The sequence below is a fragment of the Perna viridis genome, chromosome 13, assembly GCF_037379345.1.
Source record: "Perna viridis isolate PV_CMFRI_1.1 ecotype Kerala chromosome 13, ASM3737934v1, whole genome shotgun sequence".
NCBI lineage: Eukaryota > Metazoa > Mollusca > Bivalvia > Mytilida > Mytilidae > Perna > Perna viridis.
This window is the reverse complement of record NC_142457.1, coordinates 27,968,207-27,988,597: the sequence shown is the minus strand read 5'-3', so window position 1 is coordinate 27,988,597 and position 20,391 is coordinate 27,968,207. Positions and strand designations below refer to the sequence as shown.

Genomic DNA, 20,391 nt, shown 5'->3' with positions numbered 1-20,391 from the left:
CACATTCAAAGTCGACCTAATTAGGTTGTAAATGATAAACATCTTTAGACAGTAGACATACTATGTCTATGACGAATTGACTTCAAATTCTACGAAATATACAACAAAAAAAAAGGCTAGGTACGATAAGGGCCATATTTGGCCCCCATCTTACGAAAAAAAGTTTTAAGTAAATAAAAAAAAAATGATATGTATTGTTTAATGGATGATTAAAATTTTTAATATGGTTTTATCAAGTTTTAAGGAAGCAGGAAATTGACTAAAGACAAACAAAATTAGTAATGCTGAATTTGTTATTTTTAAAGGTCTCCGTCAACGTGACCAGGGATATCTTAAGCGATTTTTACCCAATTCTAAGAAAGTCGCAATTACAAATCATGAATAAAAAATAATTTTGGGTCAAGTTGGCGAATCGAGACACTAAAAAGTGAAAAATTAAGAGATATGCTAATTTGGTACATCATATTTTCAATCATTGAAAGATTATATGCTTATAATGTGGTAGAAAATGCCAAATCATTCATTTAACATTCTAAAAAGTGAGAAAAAAATCTTCTCCATGTCAAATTTCGAATTTCCAGTCATAGAGAGTGGTGGGGGGGGGCAAATATGGGCCGTATCGGTTATTGTCCTTTGTAATATAGTAATAACATTTATTGTTGTTTTTTGCAGACATTGCAACTATCATATCTTGTGTTTTTGTGATTGAATCTGGATTAAAGTTTTACCACTCACTCGCCTGGATATTTCAAAGGGATTTATTTTTCAGGTTTTGTTCCAATCTGTCGAAGAAAATAGGCTAAGAAGGCCCAAACTAGAATTTTTGGAATGAAAGAGTCAGTATTGATTCCTAATCCTATTTGTTATATTGTAATTCTATTGTCTCAATAAATAGATCATTTCTGAGAGCTTTATACTGATAGCCCAACCAGTCCATGATCTCAGTTTAATTTGCTTGTTTAGTTTCACTTATAATATCGCCCTTATTGATGGATCTGTAAGGGATATAATAATATAGCCATCCATATTTCATTCCTGTCTTTTTGTCTTACTACCTCTCCATAACACCTTTTTGAACACAACACTCAAACTAGTTATGTATAGCGGATAATCTTCCCCGTATTCCTGTTCAGGGGCGCGGGTCCAGGTGAGGGTGTAATGGGCGTATGCCCTCACATTTCAAGGAAAAAAATCTATTGTAATCTGCTAAATATTGTATTGAATATGGCAATCTATCATATTCATTCATTAAACATGTCGTAATCTGGTTTCCTTTTATACTGATTCTCGTAAATACGCCCCCTTTTTCATAAAATTCTGGATCTGCCCCTGCTGTTAGTACTACAAAGACTCACTATATTTACATACACAAATGACACACAACTTTAATGTATAAAAATTGAAGGTCATGCACGTCAATTCATATACTACAACAGTGGTGGATCTAGAGAATTACAAAGTAAGAGGCGCTAAACCAGCTCCCAAAAGGGTAACATAACAAAAATAAATTCCATAACGGGACATCCAATCAAGCTCCCCCACAGAGCACATTGCAAAAGTACCAGCTACAGTTGGATTTGTATTAAGTAATAGTTTCAAGGTCAAATTATTTTAAAGTCTTAGAGTCAAATTTGTCCAAAAAAGATGCATATCTGCGTTCCTCCTTTGTTTGTGTGTTGGATTTTGTTTGAGTTTTACTCATCCTTTGTTTTTACTACATCTTGATTCCTACGATTTTGCCAGTACAGACAGTATTACCAGTATTCTAATCTGTTCTAATGCCATGGCTGCTTTTTTTTTAATATTAAATGTGAACACATAAGATTTTTTTAGATGTTTATATATTGCTGACATAAAGCTCATATAAAAAAGAACCGAATTAACCCTTGTTAAGCGGAAACCTACAATACCCCATTTAGACTGGATATCTATCTTAACCCCTTGTAAGCGAGTTGCGGATTCAAAATCCCTAGCTCCTTTTTTTTGGAAAATTTTGTTCATTTCGTGAAATATTTGGGCAAAAGTGAGCAAATAATTGATTACCCGGAACCTCTCTAAAACCCCCTTTTGTTAAATTTATTGATTTCATTCTGTAAAGTAGATACCTGTTTTAACCCCTTGTAAAGCAATGGCGGATCTAGAACCTCGATCTTTGTTGGAAAATTTTGTTCATTTGGAGCAAAATTTGGGCAAAAGTGAACAAATAATTGTGTGCCCCGAACCCTCTCTAGAACCCCCTTTTGTTTAATTTATGGATTTCATTCTGTAAACTAGAAATCTCTCTGAATCAATACAAACTGTAAACTGGATACCTGTCTAAACCAAAACCCTTTGCGACTTGGTACCTGTCAAAAATATACCCTTGTTAGCTCACCTGGCCCGAGGCCATGTGTTCTTTTAGCCTTCACTTCGCATCCGTCGTTTACCTTTCTATATAAATCACCTCTAAAACCATTCAGTGGATTATTACAAAATGTGGTCACCAGCATCCTTACGGTATATTCTTTAAAATTGTCCCGATTATATAAATCAACCGCTGTTTTTTAGACCACAGGGGTCGTCACCAATTTGTACATATATCTCAAACACATATAAAGAAGAGATATTGGAAACCTTCATTCTTCAGTTTGGAACGCTTTACAACAGTCTTCTTTGGGTCAAAGTTGTAGGATGATTCCTTGTTAGATTTATTGCCCTTTAAGAGCGAGAAATGACGTTTTGCAATTTTTAGCCAATATTTTGAAAACCATAATAGACAGGAAAAAAACTTTTGTTGAGGAAATGATCCCTGTGATAAGGCCTAAGAAGGTTTTTATTGTTTCAATGTCATGTAAGACGACTCCTTGCTAGAGTTGTTGCCATTGAAAAGCAACAAATGATATATATATATTACAGTTTTCAGCCAATACATTGAAAACTATAATAGATAGAAAAAACTTTCAATTGATGAAATGATCTTTACGAATAAGCCTACAAAAGTCTTCATTGGATCGTAGTAGGATGGCCTTTTGTTAGAGATATTTATCTTTAACTTTCTAGTTCGGGAACCTCCTAAATTTCTGAATTCTTGATTCGGCCAGACCACTATACACGAAAAACGGTGCATACTTTAAAGTACTCCTACAAGTAAACGCATGAGGTTGGATTCTAGTTCCTATACACTCCAACGGCACCAACAGGCGCCAAGTCTAAAAATATCTATCCAGACAACCTCTAGCGGTAATTGGAGTATCTTAAAATTTGCGAAATTGAATACTTATCGAAATAAATTAATGGGCAAATTAGACGTGTTGCCAGTCGTGCATTATCTGCGGGACTTCGGACATTTGGGTCTGATATTTATTTTGTTTGGGGGAGGGTTAAAGTGAGGGGTCAAAAACAAGGGTATTAATTTTTCGTTTCGCCAATTGAGAAAGATTGAGAAAGAGAATGAATGATAAGTAGCTGTCCTTGTAAGAATCAAGCAAAATCTGAAAAAAAAATGTGATACATCCAAATAAAGGCTACAAACATATATTTTTATTTTTGTAATTAAGTTGTATTATGGGTCTGTATTGTGAAATGTGTAATTATTCATTCATATCTGCCTGCTCTCAGGAGATAATCAACATTGAAAATCCAATAGATTCTATTGTTTTTGAGTGTCGTTTACAGAGTTGTCTCCCTTAATTTTGAAATCTACAGTGCATTCGATATAATTTTTTTGTCCTATGAACATGGGTTGTATGGAAAACCACGTCACTTTCTGTTTCTATGACATTTTAAACAAAATATCAAAACTGAAAATATGTAGCTTTCCAATCATGAATTACATTTTGCATGATTCTTGTGTGGAGTGCTACTTGATATGCTACCTCACCCTTTCTTCACCACAGCATCGTATAACACACCCCCTAGATACCCCTATATCTTTTTAACATTCCTCTGTACATTTTGCATTTCTGTAGATACTGCAGAGGGAGTTATGCCTACTATAAGTAGATAAGCCATTGTAAATATAAGTATGCCATAGAGCCGGTTTGACGTGCGTGGTTCAGATTATTTTATAGAAGGACGTGTAGTTATGAAGTTCTGTAATGTCATATTTACAATCTATATAGGTGACAATTAACTAATGATTTGTTTACTGATTCTGAAATCGATCCTGCTTGTACCTTTTAGTGTTGGAGGAGCACTCGCCTATTCACATCCCCAAAAGAATAACGCACAATTAAAACAGTAAAGATGTATTTAATAAATAAATAAAAAAAGTGTAACAAGTTGGACGTAACAATAGAAAACTGTAACAAAAATATTCTTCTTTAAGAGCACAGAGTGTCATGAGAACTATATTTATAGCATTTATATATGTGACATTCGCCCGGTACCATACTGAAAAGGAGAAAAACGAAATCATTTTATATTAGGATGGTGTAAAACAGAACTACCATGATTATTTCCATTCCAGTAATGATGATCGAATGCATTATAATGCTTGATTGGACAAATATTTGTCATAGCCTTAATTTGAGTAAAACACCAAAGGTGTTGATAGGATGTGGTGACTTAAAATAAAAAATCAATCTTCATGAATTACATAAATGTTCTTCTGCTTCTAAAATGTTATTCAAAACAATATGTTAAACAAATTAAAAAACAAAATAAAAAACAAAACAAAAACAAACAAACAAACAAAAAAAAAAAAAAAACGATTTTCCGCCCATAAATCATCCCTTGTAAGATTATTAGGTTCAGTCTAAATCAGACTGGAGGTGATTCATGCATGTCAAAAACCCACCGTTTTGAGTTTTATTTCTTGTTCAGAAACATTTACCGATCACATGACCAGTTTCAGTTTTTCATTTGGTTGTTGCGCTTTTGAGATAAAAATCATATAGATTGTACATCAAATTTGCACTGTGCAAGAGTTACTGTTCTTAATTAGGTTTCATTTGGTTGATTTTAGTGGGAGATAAAAGTGCAGATCTGAATGCAAAAATTATTATCTTTATGCGAATGTGTAGCATATGCAGACTGAAAAAGCATTGTTTGTTCCGTGAGTTTTTCTACACCATGAATCACCTGTACCATAGACAGTGTCTGAATTTTATATGGACTGGTACTTATTTTATTTTGGCAACTGAGTTGGCTTCCTGAAATAAAAGTTGTTTTTTTTAATATAGTCCACAATTCCTATAAACAATGTAATTACCTTTCCATTGGTTGCACCTTGATGTAATTCACGTGACTGGCCTACAAAATATACAAAGCATTGGTTACAATCAGAATTCCCTCTGTATATACAGATTTATAATGCATTTTTTAAGAGTTTACGTTATGCTAACACTACGTATGCATGTTCAGGAGCAGGTGTCGATTTCACAAAAAGTCGTATAACATAAGTGTGAAATTGATCGTAAATTATGACGTCACAATATGCTATTTTATGTTGTGACGTCATTATTTACGATCAACTTTACACTTACGACTTTTTGTGAAATCGACGCCACAGTTATCTCTGAATTGGTTCCTTGATTTAAAAAACATAAAACAACCTACATTTACCGTGATATAGTCCTTTTAAAAATATCCCTAAAGGAACATCAAGACCAAAATATGTTTCCACTGATGATTAGATGATGGAAGGACTGCAGAAGAATAAAATGGTTCTAATACACAGAAACCACAAGAAATCAAGTGATTTGAGCTTCCGTGATCTTGTTTTATATGAAATTCATGCTAAATCCATTGTACATGAAAATTATATGAACAGTTCACATAAAATTTGCGTGAATTAAGGCTGTCTCAAATTGTATTAGCTCAATTAAGGTGAAAATCATTGGAATTGATTTTGCCTAGGTAAAGGTGTAGGAACATCCTAGGAAATCTCCTTGCTGGGTTAAGGAACAAGAACTCACTTGGAAATCCTCTTGACCCGTAGGAATGTTTGTCAAACTCATCATTGTAATTAAATCCACCGTTATCCCAGTAATTGTTAAACTGAGAGTCCTTTGGTTGAGAGCCATGGTATCTACAAGGCATGCGTCCAACAAAAACATCAGGCTCTGTCGTTCCTCCATGAACCCTGAAAGAACAGATTAAACGATTAAAAATAAGCAGACAAAAGGGTAAAAGGCGAAGAACCAAAGAACCTTAATAGCTTATTTAAAAGTATTTAATATTTTGGTTGGACATCAGTTGTCTCCCTTTCAATACAACAGGAACCCTAGTCCCAGAATTTGCTATGTTTGGCTAAAATCAAAATCTGAGTTATTACAAGGATATAATGGACACACGTCTATATGAACCTTCGTTCGGGGGAAAATAAGAATTATCATTTACCGATCAGATCCACCAATCATAGACTTTTCTTTGGATTTTCTTTGTTTCTTTTGTCTTTTCCATACAATACATGCTAGTATTACAATCGCCAGAACAAATATAGAAAGTGGAATTCCCACAGCAAACCCAATAATGATACTGTATTTATCTGCAAAAAACACAACATAGACTATTATATATTTAAAGAAAGTTGATGGTGCTCATTATATTTTGTTCGATCATTTTGTTTTATGTCTTAAATCGTCTATGGCGAAATAAAATATCCAGTGTTAGCTGTTGTTAACTAAACCGGCGAAGACAACTCAACTCTAAATACGCATGGTAGTAATTAAGAGATGATAGAATGACACTGCCAATAATACTATATATATATAAATAAGACTTTCAGCGACAACAGACTGAACGAAGGCTAAAGTTCTTTGCTCAACAATAAATGATATAAAAAATTAATAAACCACTCAAAATGTGTAAAGAACGTAAATATATTTCTTCCATTCTAACCCGATGATTAAAAATGTCTGTGACATTTTAACCACCGGTGGTGATTAAATTTCTACGAGAGTTTTCCCGCCATTTTACATTTCCGAGTTTTCTACAGATTTATGGGAGAAACTGATTCCCCTCCAATCATTTCTTCACTCTCGATACTTAGATTTTAGATTGAAATCTAAAATTTAACTATCTCGAGTGGAGAAATCTTGTAATCTCCCCCAGACTGAAGGAGAACCTATATATATATACATATATCTTCTTCAGAAAGTAAGTACCTGTATTATCAGTTACCGCTAACCTGGAAAAGAAAATACTTAGATAAATATATTGTATAAAATAAACATTGATTTTAATTAAAAAAATACTTCTCCTGGACCCCGGGATTATGGACCAGATGTATCGGAAGGGTAAGTGACATCTACTTTTGATAGCAAATACATAATAAAACGAGAAGAAACTATGAGTCTTCTCAAACTGAATTTTTTCAACTAAAATTGTGAAAGTAATTAAAACCATCAGTTGAAACATAGATTTAAAACACTATTTTTATTTTTATTATGTGCCTAAGACCACTTTCCTTCTTGTTGGGGGGTTGACACTATGTTTGGTATCAGTGAAAGTTTCTCTCAAAACTTACATAACAAGTGATTTTTCTCATAAGTATAACTGTGTATATATATCTTAACTTCTCTAGAACAAAATATACTTACGAGCAATACGGAGCATTAGTTTCTGTGTCAACAATACAGCTGGAGCCTTCTGGGCAATTGTTAAGTTGATTAAATACAGAACATACATCATCAGTTGGGGTCAATGTTGCTATAAATAAAATACAATTACTGTTATCAGCAAATGTTACTACATATATGCATATCAGATATCAACAGAACTATATGAATTACACAGGTAAACAGGTAAACTGTAACATATGTTTTCCATATGTTTTTCATATGTTTAGGACCACCACGAAAAACATGTTTCCCAGATGAGGTATATGTTATCAATTGAATTAGGGCAAAATATGCAGTTCATAATTTTTAAGGGCAAAATATAGACCCATTTTCTGGACCATATCAGTCCAAAACATCGGTTTCCATATGTTTTGAAAAAAAAACATGAATACATGTGTTGCAATTTTTCCCGTGAAGAATAACAACCAACATAATCATCACCTACCATATGAGCCATCCTCCTCCTCAATGCTTGCTGATAAAGCTTCCGTAGTTTCATTTCCAACAGTCAAATTCCCTTCTCCCTTTAGAAGGTCGTCTAATGCCGCTACAACACTTCCTCCTGAATCCTCATCCAGTATAACGTCATGATCAGCTATCAAACTTCCTTTTCTAAAAAAAATATTGGCTGTAGGAAAGCATTAAGTAGCATTCCAGATAAGAATCATGCAAATGTGATTCATGTTTGGAAACCCTACATGTTTTTATTTTTGATATTTTGTTTAAAACGTTAATCATAAAAATCTGAAATTAATATATGGCTTTTCATATAAACCTTGCTCTTAGGAGATAAAACTTATATAAAATGTACTGTAAATTTCAAAATTAAGGGAAATAACTGACACTAAAATACAATAGAAACTGTTATATTTTTCTCTTAAGAGCAGACAGATTGAAATGAATAATTACATGTATACATTTCACCATATAGACCTTCAAGCAACTTAGTAACAAAAATAAACAGATGTAGCTTTTTTTTAGGTGTATCACATTTTACAAAATTTGTATGATTTTTACAAAGACTGTTACTTAACATCTTAACTTAATTAAACTGGGACCATAAAAAACCGTAATTACCAAAGTAATATTGTACCAGATGTTCATTTTGTCTGACCTAAATATTATGTTATATTTTCCTGAAGGACCCAGAGTGTGTATACCCATCGGCTGGCACTTAGTTCTCACCACACTTGACCCAGTTATGGGTTACATAGGCGACTGGAAGCAGGACTAGATCAACAAGGCAGTGGTTATATGGAACGATAAATTTTGTATTAGAAATAATCCTGTGATTCCGGACAGATCCTTAAAGTAGAAGCTAAGGGAGAAATAATCCAGACAAAAACAAAAAAACCCAAGAGGGTGGTGTATGGGCCAGAAAATATTCACTTCAACAAACCACTGAACCACGCAACAACAACCAATGTGATTTCTTGAATATTGTTTTGCTTGAATTCAATGCCTAATTTTTATGCTAAGATATATGCGTCAAGAGTTAATTCCGAATTAACTTACTTACTTGACAAAAATGTACATTGACATACCAACAGTCATATGGAGACAATTAACGACAATGAGTGAATGAGTAATCAAGAGAACCAGATTATAGTCGTAATCAAAAAAATGCATGTAATTCAGGGACAAAGACCTGACATGGAAAACAGACATACTCAACAAAGAACATAAAGTAACTAAAATCATACATACAAAGTAACAAAAGCAAATGAGCAACTCGGACAACTAAAAACTGGGAGCATGGACCAGGTGCACCGGTAGGGTAATCGTCCTCTGCTTTTCTAGAAACATCCGCCGAGTTGCTCATAAAAAGTCAAGTTCGAGGTAGACGAAAGAAGAAAGGAAAACTATGACACACTGAACAAATCAGTTTTCATGGCGCAGATGGATACACCTTAGCGATCCATGAGTTCATGATGACGACAATAAAACTTCTGTAGTGATGACTTCAATATTGTAGAAACATAACCCTGTTGCAGGAGCCTATTTGTTAGAATTCTAGCGCGATACAAAAAGTCCTCATAATCTGAAAGTAGGTGGCATATTCAACTTCACCTGTGACATACAGTCAGTAAAATCCCTGACAATATCAAATGATATATATGAATTCAGTAAAATCCCTGACAGTTTGCACCTGTTTAATTACTAATAGGATAATTAATTGGAAAGAGTGAATAACCAAAATATTATTACGAGTGCCGAAGAATGCCTAAATTTGTTCCGCACACGAGTTAAATCTTCAAGCATTCTTGCGAGCAATCATATTTTGGTTATTCACGATAACCGATTGATTATCCTAATTATCATATATATTTTCTTCATATTTTACATGCTATCTATATAATAATACCTGATATTTCTCAGATTACATCTTCTAAACCTTCTACTACACGAACGAGATCTACGGTAGTAGTTTGTCAGCTGCAATAAAAACAATATTTGACTTAAGAACAAGGGTGTTTTCAAAATGGTAAGAGTAACAAAACTTGAAGCAGAATTTCCCGAAGAATATTGAAAAGTCAACTTTTGTTTTCCTTGGAGAGCTCATTTCTTCCATAAAGCTCAATAAAGTGAACAAAATATGAAGTTGAGGTCGTTTCAGCTTGAAATCGAATCCGACGCTATATCATGTCTGTACAATGCATCTGTCCAAAATATTAAGTGACTATGATAAGTAGTTACAGATAAAACTGTAACAAAAAAGTTGTAAAATGAAAAACGGAAGAACTAGCACCATGGTCACCAAATTTATCACACGAATATTGGATTAATCGGGTATATATAAAGTAAACCAATATACTAATACTCACAGCTGCTAATATCTGGTTGAAGAGGTCTTTGTATGCCTGAGTATTGGTATTGGTTAAATCAATAGTGACTACAAATCTTATTCTTATTGTGCATCGGTATCTGTGTTCCCCTGCTGGTAAAATAGTATAGGAGCAAAATGACAATAGTGAATACACAAGGTGCAATATAATAAAGTCATATTGTGCTAGAAAAAATACCCAGAAGCTTTCAAAGCTCCAAAAACATGCTTGATATTCAGTTCAAAGTTTAATGAATTAAGTGTTACAACATCATGATAAATGAAAACAACAAATTAAAAAAAAGACGAAATAAAATCCCTGCAATTATTTTTTTGATGAATGAAATGAAATGATTAAAAAGTGAAAAAAAATTACTTTGAGTTGTTGCTGTTGATAATGAAGTTGTGGTTGTTGGTGTTGGGGTTGTTGTTGGCGTTGTGGTTGTAGTAGGCGTTGTGGTTCTAGTTGTTGTGGTTGTAATTGAAGTTTTGGTTGTAGTTGGCGTTGTGGTTGTTGTTGGCATTGTGGTAGATGTTGTGTTTGTAGTTTGTGCTGTGGTTGTAGTTGATGTGGTTATTGTTGGCGTTGTAGTTGTAGTTTGTGTTGTGGTTGTTGTTGGCGTTGTGGTTGTAGTTGGAGTTGTGGTTGGAGTTTGCGTAGTGGTTGTAGTTGGTATTGTGGTTGTAGTTGGTGGCGTTGTGGTTGTAGTTGGAGTTGTGGTTGGAGTTTGCGTAGTGGTTGTAGTTGGTGTTGTGGTTGTAGTTGGCGTTGTGGTTGTAATTGATGTTGTTGTTGGCGTTGTGGTTGTAGTAGGCGTTGTAGTTGGTGTTGATATTGTGGTTGTTGTTGTTGTTGGTGTTGTGATTGTTGTTGGCGTTGTGGTTGTAGTTGGATTTGTCGTTGTAATTGATGTTGTGGTTGTAGTTGGTGTTGTGGTTGTTGTTGGCGTTGTGTTTGTAATTGATGTTGTTGTTGGCGTTGTGGTTGCAGTTGGCGTTGTGGTTGTAATTGATGTTGTGGATGTTGTTGGCGTTGTGGTTGTAATTGATGATGTGGTTGTAGTAGGCGTTGTGGTCGTAATTGATGTTGTGGTTTTACTAGGTGTTGTGGTTGTTGTTGGCGTTGTGGTTGTAATTGATGTTGTAGCAGTTGTTGTGGTTGTAGTAGGCGTTGTGGTTATAGTAGGCGTTGTGGTCGTAGTTGGCGTTGTGGTTGTAGTTGGTGTTGTGGTTGTAGTTGGTGTTGTGGTTATAGTAGGCGTTGTGGTCGTAATTGATGTTGTGGTTGTAGTTGGCGTTGTGGTTGTAGTTGGTGTTGTGGTTGTTGTTGGTGTTGTGGTTGTAGTTGGTGTTGTGGTTGTTGTTGGCATTGTGGTTGTAATTGATGGTGTAGTAGGTGTTGTGGTTGTAGTAGGCGTTGTGGTTATAGTAGGCGTTGTGGTTGTAGTTGGTGTTGTGGTTGTTGTTGGCGTTGTGGTTGTAGTTGGTGTTGTGGTTGTAGTAGGCGTTGTGGTTATAGTAGACGTTGTGGTCGTAATTGATGTTGTGGTTGTAGTTGGTGTTGTGGTTGTTGTTGGCGTTGTGGTTGTAATTGATGTTGTAGTAGGTGTTGTGGTTGTAGTAGGCGTTGTGGTTATAGTAGGCGTTGTGGTTGTAGTTGATGTTGTGGTTGTTGTTGGCGTTGTGGTTGAAGTTGGTGTTGTGGTTGTTGTTGGCGTTATGGTTGTAATTGATGTTGTTGGCGTTGTGGTTGTAGTTGGTGTTGTGGATGTAGTAGGCGTTGTGGTCGTAATTGATGTTGTGGTTGTACTAGGTGTTGTGGTTGAAGTTGGCGTTGTGGTTGTAGTTGGTATTGTGGTTGTTGTTGGCGTTGTGGTTGTAGTTGGTGTTGTGGTTGTTGTTGGCGTTATGGTTGTAATTGATGTTGTTGGCGTTGTGGTTGTAGTTGGTGTTGTGGATGTAGTAGGCGTTGTGGTCGTAATTGATGTTGTGGTTGTACTAGGTGTTGTGGTTGTAGTTGGCGTTGTGGTTGTAGTTGGTATTGTGGTTGTTGTTGGCGTTGTGGTTGTAGTTGGCGTTGTGGTTGTAATTGATGTTGTGGATGTTGTTGGCGTTGTGGTTGTAGTTGGTGCTATAGTGGAAGTAGGTGTTGTAGTAGTTGAAGTTGTTGTTGGTGCACACGATGCACAACAGTCAGTAGGAAATTGTGAGCAATATTGAGGTGCTTGTTGTACCATGTCCTGGCATGTCCACCCATTTGTAAAAATTGCCCCTTGCCTGTCTCCATACAAACACGTATCTGTTTAAAAGAGAAATTAAAGATATTTTCCTTGGTTGTTTGTCATACATTAATTAACTTCATTTACAAAAATATGTAGCCACATCAGTTTTAGAAAGAATATGTTGAATCAGAACTTTTTTAAATTGTATTAAGGTGCAAAGATTCATATTAACATGCAAATATCATTTGTATCATACAACATTGTTTATAAACATTTAAATTATTCATGCATGATAGATCATATCTTATCGTAAAAGTAGCAACAAAAGGAATTCTATAGTTTTCCTTTCCTCTTTCGTCTACCCCGGACTTGACTTTTTATGAGCAACTCGGCAGGTGTTTCTAGAAAAGCAGAAGACGCTTACCCTAATGGTGCACCTGGTCCATGCTCCCAGTTTTTAGTGGAGTCCGAGTTGCTCATTTGCTTTTGTTATTTTGTATGTATGATTTTAGTTACTTTATGTTCTTTGTTGTGTATATCTGTTTACCATGTCTGGTATTTGTCCCTGGATTACATGCTTTTGATTACCACAATAACCTTGGTTCCCTTAGTTACTCTTCCATACAAATTTAATACTCTTACAAAAACAATTACAAACAAAACAAAAAAAAACACTAATACAACAAATCAACAAAGAAAGATGAAAACAGGGAAATACAAAAATCTATTTAAATCCCGATTTTTATGAATGACGTATCAGATTACTCACCATCTCCTTCTGGAGCGCTGCCATCAGACGTACAGGTGCCGGATAGACACCACTGAAATAAAATGCATTATACTTCACTTCTATAGTAAAAAATGCAATATCAAAAGGCGTTGTTCGTTCTGTTTACCCGGTCGGCAGTTTTTACTTATGACCATGGGTATAGATCGGTACTCCTCTTTTGCATTTGTCCCAAAGTTTGCTAATGAAAATTTGGGGCTTGTCCAGAAATGAAATAACATCCAGTTGACTTGAAAAAACAATATGAAGAAATTATGCAACAAAATAGAAAGACTGAAAAATATACTGCATTAACGTCATATATGTTGAATTCCTTATATTAATTATATACCTTTCGGTTACCACACTGGGTGTAATCGGCTGCAGATGCTCCATTACATTGAGTGCCTCCACTTGCTTTACAATACAATGCTTGACAAATAGTACTAAAATCACCACTGTATGGCCACTAAAACATATTGTTAACTAGGAGTTAATTTATATATTGAAATACTGCATTATTTCCGAACCAAAATTTCTTAGCTACAGTTAAAGTCAATTTCAACTTTATAACACAAAGCTTGGTACTGTAACGCCGTAAACATGTATCAAATATATACCTGCAATTAAATACTTTTGGTTGTTTACAACATTCAACATTTTTTTAAAACTCCAAACATGAAATGGTTTCAGCTTCTGTTTACACTGGTTCGTTGACATTGGTTCGTTCAGAAGCGGTTTTCTGGAAGACAAAGCATGTACCCACTGAGTGAGCAGCATGCGTCCTAGCTTCAAACTTGCTTTTTCAGAGTTTGTCAAATAAATATTAGTTTTGTTTTGCCTGAAGTAATTAGAAGTATGATGTATACAAATGTACATTATGATTTAATTCAAAGATTTTATACACCAACTCTAAATCAAGACACAAAATGTTTCATGCATTGATGACATATGGACGGTGTACTGACTTACTCTGCAGAAAATCCACCCAGAGCCATGTTTGGTTGCACATTGTTGATCAGGGTGTATAGACTGTCCTTGTGTAGTTGTAGATGGTGTCGTGGTTGATAAAAGTGACGATGTCGTAGATAGCGACGTGGTAGTAGACGGCGTACTTCCTGTTGTTGTTGATGTTGTCGCCACCGTTGTAGTTGTTGTTGAATCAGAGCAAGAGTAACAGCATGAATCTTGTATATATTGACAAAAAAATACTTTATTTTGCGCAACAGCTTGTTCGCAGGTCAAACCATTTATAACGATTCCCTTTCTATCACCGTAAAGACAAGCATCTATGAAAAAAAAACAATCTTAACTGATTAGTTAATAATATAATATTACGCCTCGGACCAATAACTAAACCAATATGAACAACCTTACGCGATTTTACCATTATTGCCTAACTAGTCCAATAAGTCATATTGGTCTAGGCCAATATTGATCTTAACCAGGCCACTATGACGTATTGGACGGCTAAATTCCGTATTGGCGCACTTTTGTATTTTGTATTGCATTGGCAGTTTTGATAATATTTAGGCTAGTATTCGAACTTTAGTCAATAATTGTGTATATAGACAATAACTATATTGACTAGAAATGAAAACAATATACGGATGAGGCTTAAATCGGTGTAAAACGCGAGGCTCATCAAGCGTTGTTTTTTTTTAAATTCGTGCCGAATTCGTACATCGTTTTTATTTCTAGTCAATATAGTTTTTTTCTTTACACTGCAATCCTTATCACTTTTTAATCAAGTTATATTTTTATTCGACGTGTATATTACATTTCTTCCCTACTTGTGGTCCCCGATAGTGACGCTATGATAAACAGGGAGTTCATGCAAGGGTAGGAAATTAGGCGGGGCCAAAGTGTTATATATATTGTTATTTCCTAATTATAAGGTTTTATCTTGTTTATTAAATATACACATATTTTTCTCTATTTTCAAAATTTATTCAGGACAGGGCGATCTATCGCACTGTCGATGTACTATTGCACGGTGCAATAGTCTCCTTGAGGAGTCTATTGCACTGACACCATAATGACCTTTATCTTTGACCTTTGGCCTTTTGATTGTTTTTTAAGCGCTTCATAGAATTGGAATTTACACAAAAAAAAAAAAAACTCGTGTGTAAAAACGTAGATGTGACTCTCGTCTTTTCCATTCTCTACTATATCTCATAGACAAATTAGGTAATAAAACAGTTATTAAATGGGTTGGATGCAATCGACCAGAACATTTGTCCTTTAGTACTGAGTTATATATTAGTGACTGTATATCACAAATAAATATACAGTCAACACATTTTGGTTGCTCAAATAGAACGATTGCAGTGTAAATATGTTCAATAATATTATTCGATCCTCAAAATATTTTCTACAAATTTTAACTGATAATTATTTGCAGCAAAAATATACATTGTTCTTGATCCTTATCATGGCAAAGCTTACAACTGAAAAGTTATACCAGCATTTGATCATGATGCGAATAGTTAGTATTCGATAACAGCCAAAATATTTCGAAAATAAATGACTATAATTAACTTCTACACCATAAAGTTAAAAACATTGATAGAGGCAAAATTACCATTTCCTGAAGGAGCACTTGCATCATACACACAAACACCAGAACGGCACCACTGAAAAAAAAAGGATTAAATCAAAACTGACCTTCGTTTTTTTCAATACTCTAAGTCCGACGTATCCCATGTTCTTTTAATCGACAATTGTCTATTATTATTAGTACATTTGTGAGATTTCAAACTAGTTTTTTGATCAAGTTTGAAAAGATGAAATAGGCTCTCATTACCCAAAATACAACTGTAAATTAATCATATATCGTTGAAAGATGTAATTGTGATTTTGGAGATTTGAATTCATAACAAATGAGAAACCATAAAGACTTTTGGTATTTCTTGCATTAAATGGACAACGAAATTGCTTGACGTTTACCAAAATTCAGGTATTCTGTCACTTTTGTACTTTTTTGGTCACTTTCCGATCATATTTTTACAAGGAAATAGTGTCCACACCACGCAAGGAACAACTTTGAATTTAGTGAATACATCATTATTAAACAATTTATCAAATGTGAAAATATTAAGTTTTTTCTCGGGTGTGGATGTAGTTTTCTGGGTGTAAATATGTCGAAAAAAAAAAAACTAAATAGGCAAAACTAACTTTTCACATAAACAACATCAGTGATATATTTTTTAATCGTTGTATTTGTGACGTTAAACCGTGAGGTTACTTTTACCTTATTGTTTCCACATTGAGTTCCATCGCCAGCAATGTTAGTATTACAGTACCCAGCATTTACAGGATCAGCACACCACATCACGTTACATAACGTGGAGAAATCGTTACTGTACCGATCCTAAATATAGATTTCAAAAGGTTTTAATATAAAATCATTACTATAGTGGACAAACTCTATTATGAATAATTTGGGTAAAAATTTAACTTAAACATATTTTTGGTCAAACATGACACATGAAACGTTTTTACAGGTTTGTAGTGCAGCTTTGTATTATTCATTGTGTCTGGCAAAAATACTAAAATCATAAATTAAAAAATTAAAACAAAACAAGACAAAACAAAAAACAAACTAAAATTATGTTTCATATGAAACTTTGATAAAGTTGCTCATTTTCTTTTATTTCTTTGTATGTATCATTTCGGTTATTTCATGTTCTTTGTTGTGTGTGCCTGTTTTCATTGTTTGGTCTTGTTTCCTGGATTACATTCTTTTGATTTCCGCTAAAATCTTAGTTTCCTTGATTACTCTTTGACCATATCAAATCAAGACTTGGATCATTTCCATTTAATAGATTGCTTATGAGGCATCTTTATTAAATTCCGTTCCATTTTCTAATGTAATCTGACATTGGTCATTTGGTTTACCATTGCTAAATGAAATATATTTACATTACAAAAGTATGAGTTGTCTCCCTGTATGTGTCGACACTGTTGATCAGCAGAGAAGACCTGTCCAGCTAACTGCTGATCGTACGGAGTAAGTTTGGTAGGATCGAATCCAGTACTCAAAGATTTCATACAGTTGTTGTTTGATCTAAAAATACAAGTACGTTTTAATGGAAATGTGTTCTTCACAATTACTTCCGGTTTTAAATTTTACATCGGAATCGAACTGTTCAGAACGATTTTATCTGAAGATAATCAAGGTACGAAAAGGTATCTTTTTATTGTAGAAATATTATAATTTTAAAATCATTGTTTTAATTTTGAATGGGTAGTTAACTGTATATCGCTGTCCGTCCATCTGTTCACACAGATAATAAAAAGCATGACACGACATCAGTGGTCGAACTCTGAACAGTTGGGGCAATTCATAATGGTCACAACAACTGGTTTGGACATTATATTGCACAAAATTTGAAATTCAAATAATTTTCAAAATCACACGCACAAAAAAAAGTTGATTTGGGGTGTGGCCTCTTATAGCTCGAAAACCATCAGAGATATCTGAAATCTGATTGATAAACGAGGGCATGAAATTTTCGTAAGGACACCAATGAAAATTACAAATCGGACCAAAAATAAAAAGTCGATTTACTTGGGGTATGGCCCCTCTGACCCTAACTTGAAAACGGCCCAAAACACATCAAATCTGCTAGATACATTTGTAAATTACCAGAATTAAATATGGAACACAATATAAAATAATCAAAATCAGAAGAAGAACAAACATTCTACATGTATTTTAAGATATCACCTATTTTTACCCTTTTTGGCCCCTTATTCTAAAACATTATAGGGACCACAAACTCCACATTAAATAGAGAACTTTTGTGGTGAGTAAACACATATCAAAATTTCGTCATAATGAGTCTGCCAAAACTCAAGTTATCGCACGAAAACCAAATGTCTACGGACAGTGACGACGACAAAAACGCAATACCATATACGAGCACAAGTTTTTTCTTGCGGTCGTATACAAGCCGTATGTTTACTAAATGAACAACAATATACCGGCAAGAATCAGGGGAAAACTTATCGAGTGGTTAAACCTTTTTGTGTCAAATTTATCGTTTTTATTTGTAGTCTACACAGTTTAATTTACTTAATACTACAACCCTAATCAAGGTTTTATCGACTTTGACTTTTGAACGACATGCCTTCTACTTTTCGATTCCGCTTGTGAATTCCAATAGTGTAGCAAAATATTTCATGAGAATAGTTTATATTATATAAAAGAACAGATGGATAAATCTACCACTTAAAACTAGAATATAATTTAGTTATTTTAAAAATCATTTATTTATTTTGATTATAAGTTTTATTTCAAGTAGATGTAGTTATGAACAAATGGAGCGTAATATGTTACTTGTACACATGTTCCCGCCTTAAATGAAATTTCTATGCCCACAAATATCCAGCGATTACAGAACTGCTCATGCATGTTCTGTTCTGTTCTGATGTGCCATTTACAGAGAAACATAATACTCGTCAAAAAGAAATGCTGTACTCGCCATTAGGCAATACCTATCTGTACTATCAATGACCCTGCAAATGTCAAAAACTTTCTTTTAAATACGGTCAATGAATTAAAGTTGATCAAATAGGATGATTACAGTATAAAATGTAAAGAAAGGTCCAATCTTAAAAAAAATAAAATAATAAAAAAAAACAATAACTACTCACGAATCTAGTGAGTTGATATAGGCAGTAAAGTAAGAGGTAGAACACGAGGAGAATATCCACGGATGTGTAGCTGTGGAGGCGTCAGTCTGAGGGCTGCTGGATGATGCCATTATGTACTGGTCAGAGAAACTACAGCTATTTCCCTCTCCGTCGTGCTTAGCACTCAAACTATCAAAGATATAATAAAATACATTTTAATATAGATTATTGCGTTATTAGCATGCAGTCCAGCCACTAGAGGGGCATACTCTGACCTATTATGTATACCGAAAGCAGTTTCTTTTTATATTTTAAATGAATCATTAACACCGACCTTGGGATACCTGAAAGGTTAGTCAAGGCCGTTAAAAACAACCATATTATCACACTGGTATATGAAAATCAGTTTTATTAGGATATTTCAAAGATAAAAAAAAAATCGCAATTTTTTTTGGAGACACTGATGTGGCCCGGGCCAATACATGCATTGAGAATTTGGTCCAACCACGAATTCAGATTATACTTTTATTGACTAAATAGTCCAATACGTCATATTGGCCTAGGCTAATATTAAATTTAAGCAGGCCAATATGACGTATTGTGCAGTTAAAAGGTGTATTGGACGGATAAATCCCATATTGGAGCATTTTTGGTTTTATTTTTTGTATTGTATTGGCAGTTTTGGTTTTATTTTTTTGTATTGGCAGTTTTGGTTTTATTTTTTGTATTGTATTGGCAGTTTTGGTTTTATTTTTTGTATTGGCAGTTTTGGTTTTATTTTTTGTATTGTATTGGCAGTTTTGGTTTTATTTTTTGTATTGGCAGTTTTAGTTTTATTTTTTGTATTGTATTGGCAGTTTAACATTTAACATGTTTTTTTTTTACAGTTATGTTATTACTATTGTATTTGTTTATTTTATAATATTAATTTTTTTTTCGAGTAGGGTTTAGATTTTGATTAATATCGTTTAAAGTGTTTAAGAATTGGCAATAATAAAAATTTTGTCCTAATATGCACATGGAAAATTTTTGTTATTTTTCAATAGACAAAATTTTTATAATAGCCAATTCTTATAAATTAATTTTAAAATGTATTTTTATCTTCAAACATGAAAAAAAGTAGCTCTGAATTTAACTGAATAGGGGCGTGTCAATATTTTTTTTATCCATTGAGATATAACAAAATTATTTTAACCAATCAGATTGCAGTATTTATCTCAAATTAATTTATATTAAAAATGTTCTTATTTTATTTGAAATATACAGAATTTTCGTTGAAAATATGATACTACAATCCAAGCATTTAAACTTGTCAAACTATCTATACCAACGGAAATAAGTAAATATAGGGTAGGATATTACATATTGATTGATGTATTGGCCCTTCCCTTTCCT

The 20,391-nt window shown here is 33.9% G+C and overlaps 1 protein-coding gene across 3 annotated transcripts in view; it reads right to left on the bottom strand.

The window, feature by feature from the left end:
* Positions 1-4,210: 4,210 nt before the first annotated feature.
* The window catches only part of LOC148600200 (uncharacterized), a 30,772-nt gene continuing 14,591 nt past the window's right edge, over positions 4,211-20,391 (bottom strand). The window contains exons 11-27 of one of the 3 annotated variants that reach the window (XM_088559779.1): positions 19,018-19,185; positions 17,281-17,425; positions 16,610-16,729; positions 15,941-15,992; positions 14,329-14,645; positions 13,709-13,825; positions 13,360-13,411; positions 10,745-12,667; positions 10,370-10,479; positions 9,910-9,980; positions 7,990-8,156; positions 7,524-7,632; positions 7,089-7,111; positions 6,322-6,469; positions 5,898-6,064; positions 5,192-5,232; positions 4,211-4,371 (exon numbers count right to left, since the gene is read on the bottom strand). In XM_088559779.1, coding sequence (XP_088415905.1) covers positions 4,342-4,371; positions 5,192-5,232; positions 5,898-6,064; positions 6,322-6,469; positions 7,089-7,111; positions 7,524-7,632; positions 7,990-8,156; positions 9,910-9,980; positions 10,370-10,479; positions 10,745-12,667; positions 13,360-13,411; positions 13,709-13,825; positions 14,329-14,645; positions 15,941-15,992; positions 16,610-16,729; positions 17,281-17,425; positions 19,018-19,185 — 3,760 coding nt within the window. In that variant the 3' untranslated portion in view covers positions 4,211-4,341. Of the gene's footprint in view, positions 4,372-5,191; positions 5,233-5,897; positions 6,065-6,321; positions 6,470-7,088; positions 7,112-7,519; positions 7,633-7,989; positions 8,157-9,909; positions 9,981-10,369; positions 10,483-10,744; positions 12,668-13,359; positions 13,412-13,708; positions 13,826-14,328; positions 14,646-15,940; positions 15,993-16,609; positions 16,730-17,280; positions 17,426-19,017; positions 19,186-20,391 lie in introns of those variants that run through there. The other 2 variants (XM_088559778.1, XM_088559780.1) reach the window with 2 other exon arrangements.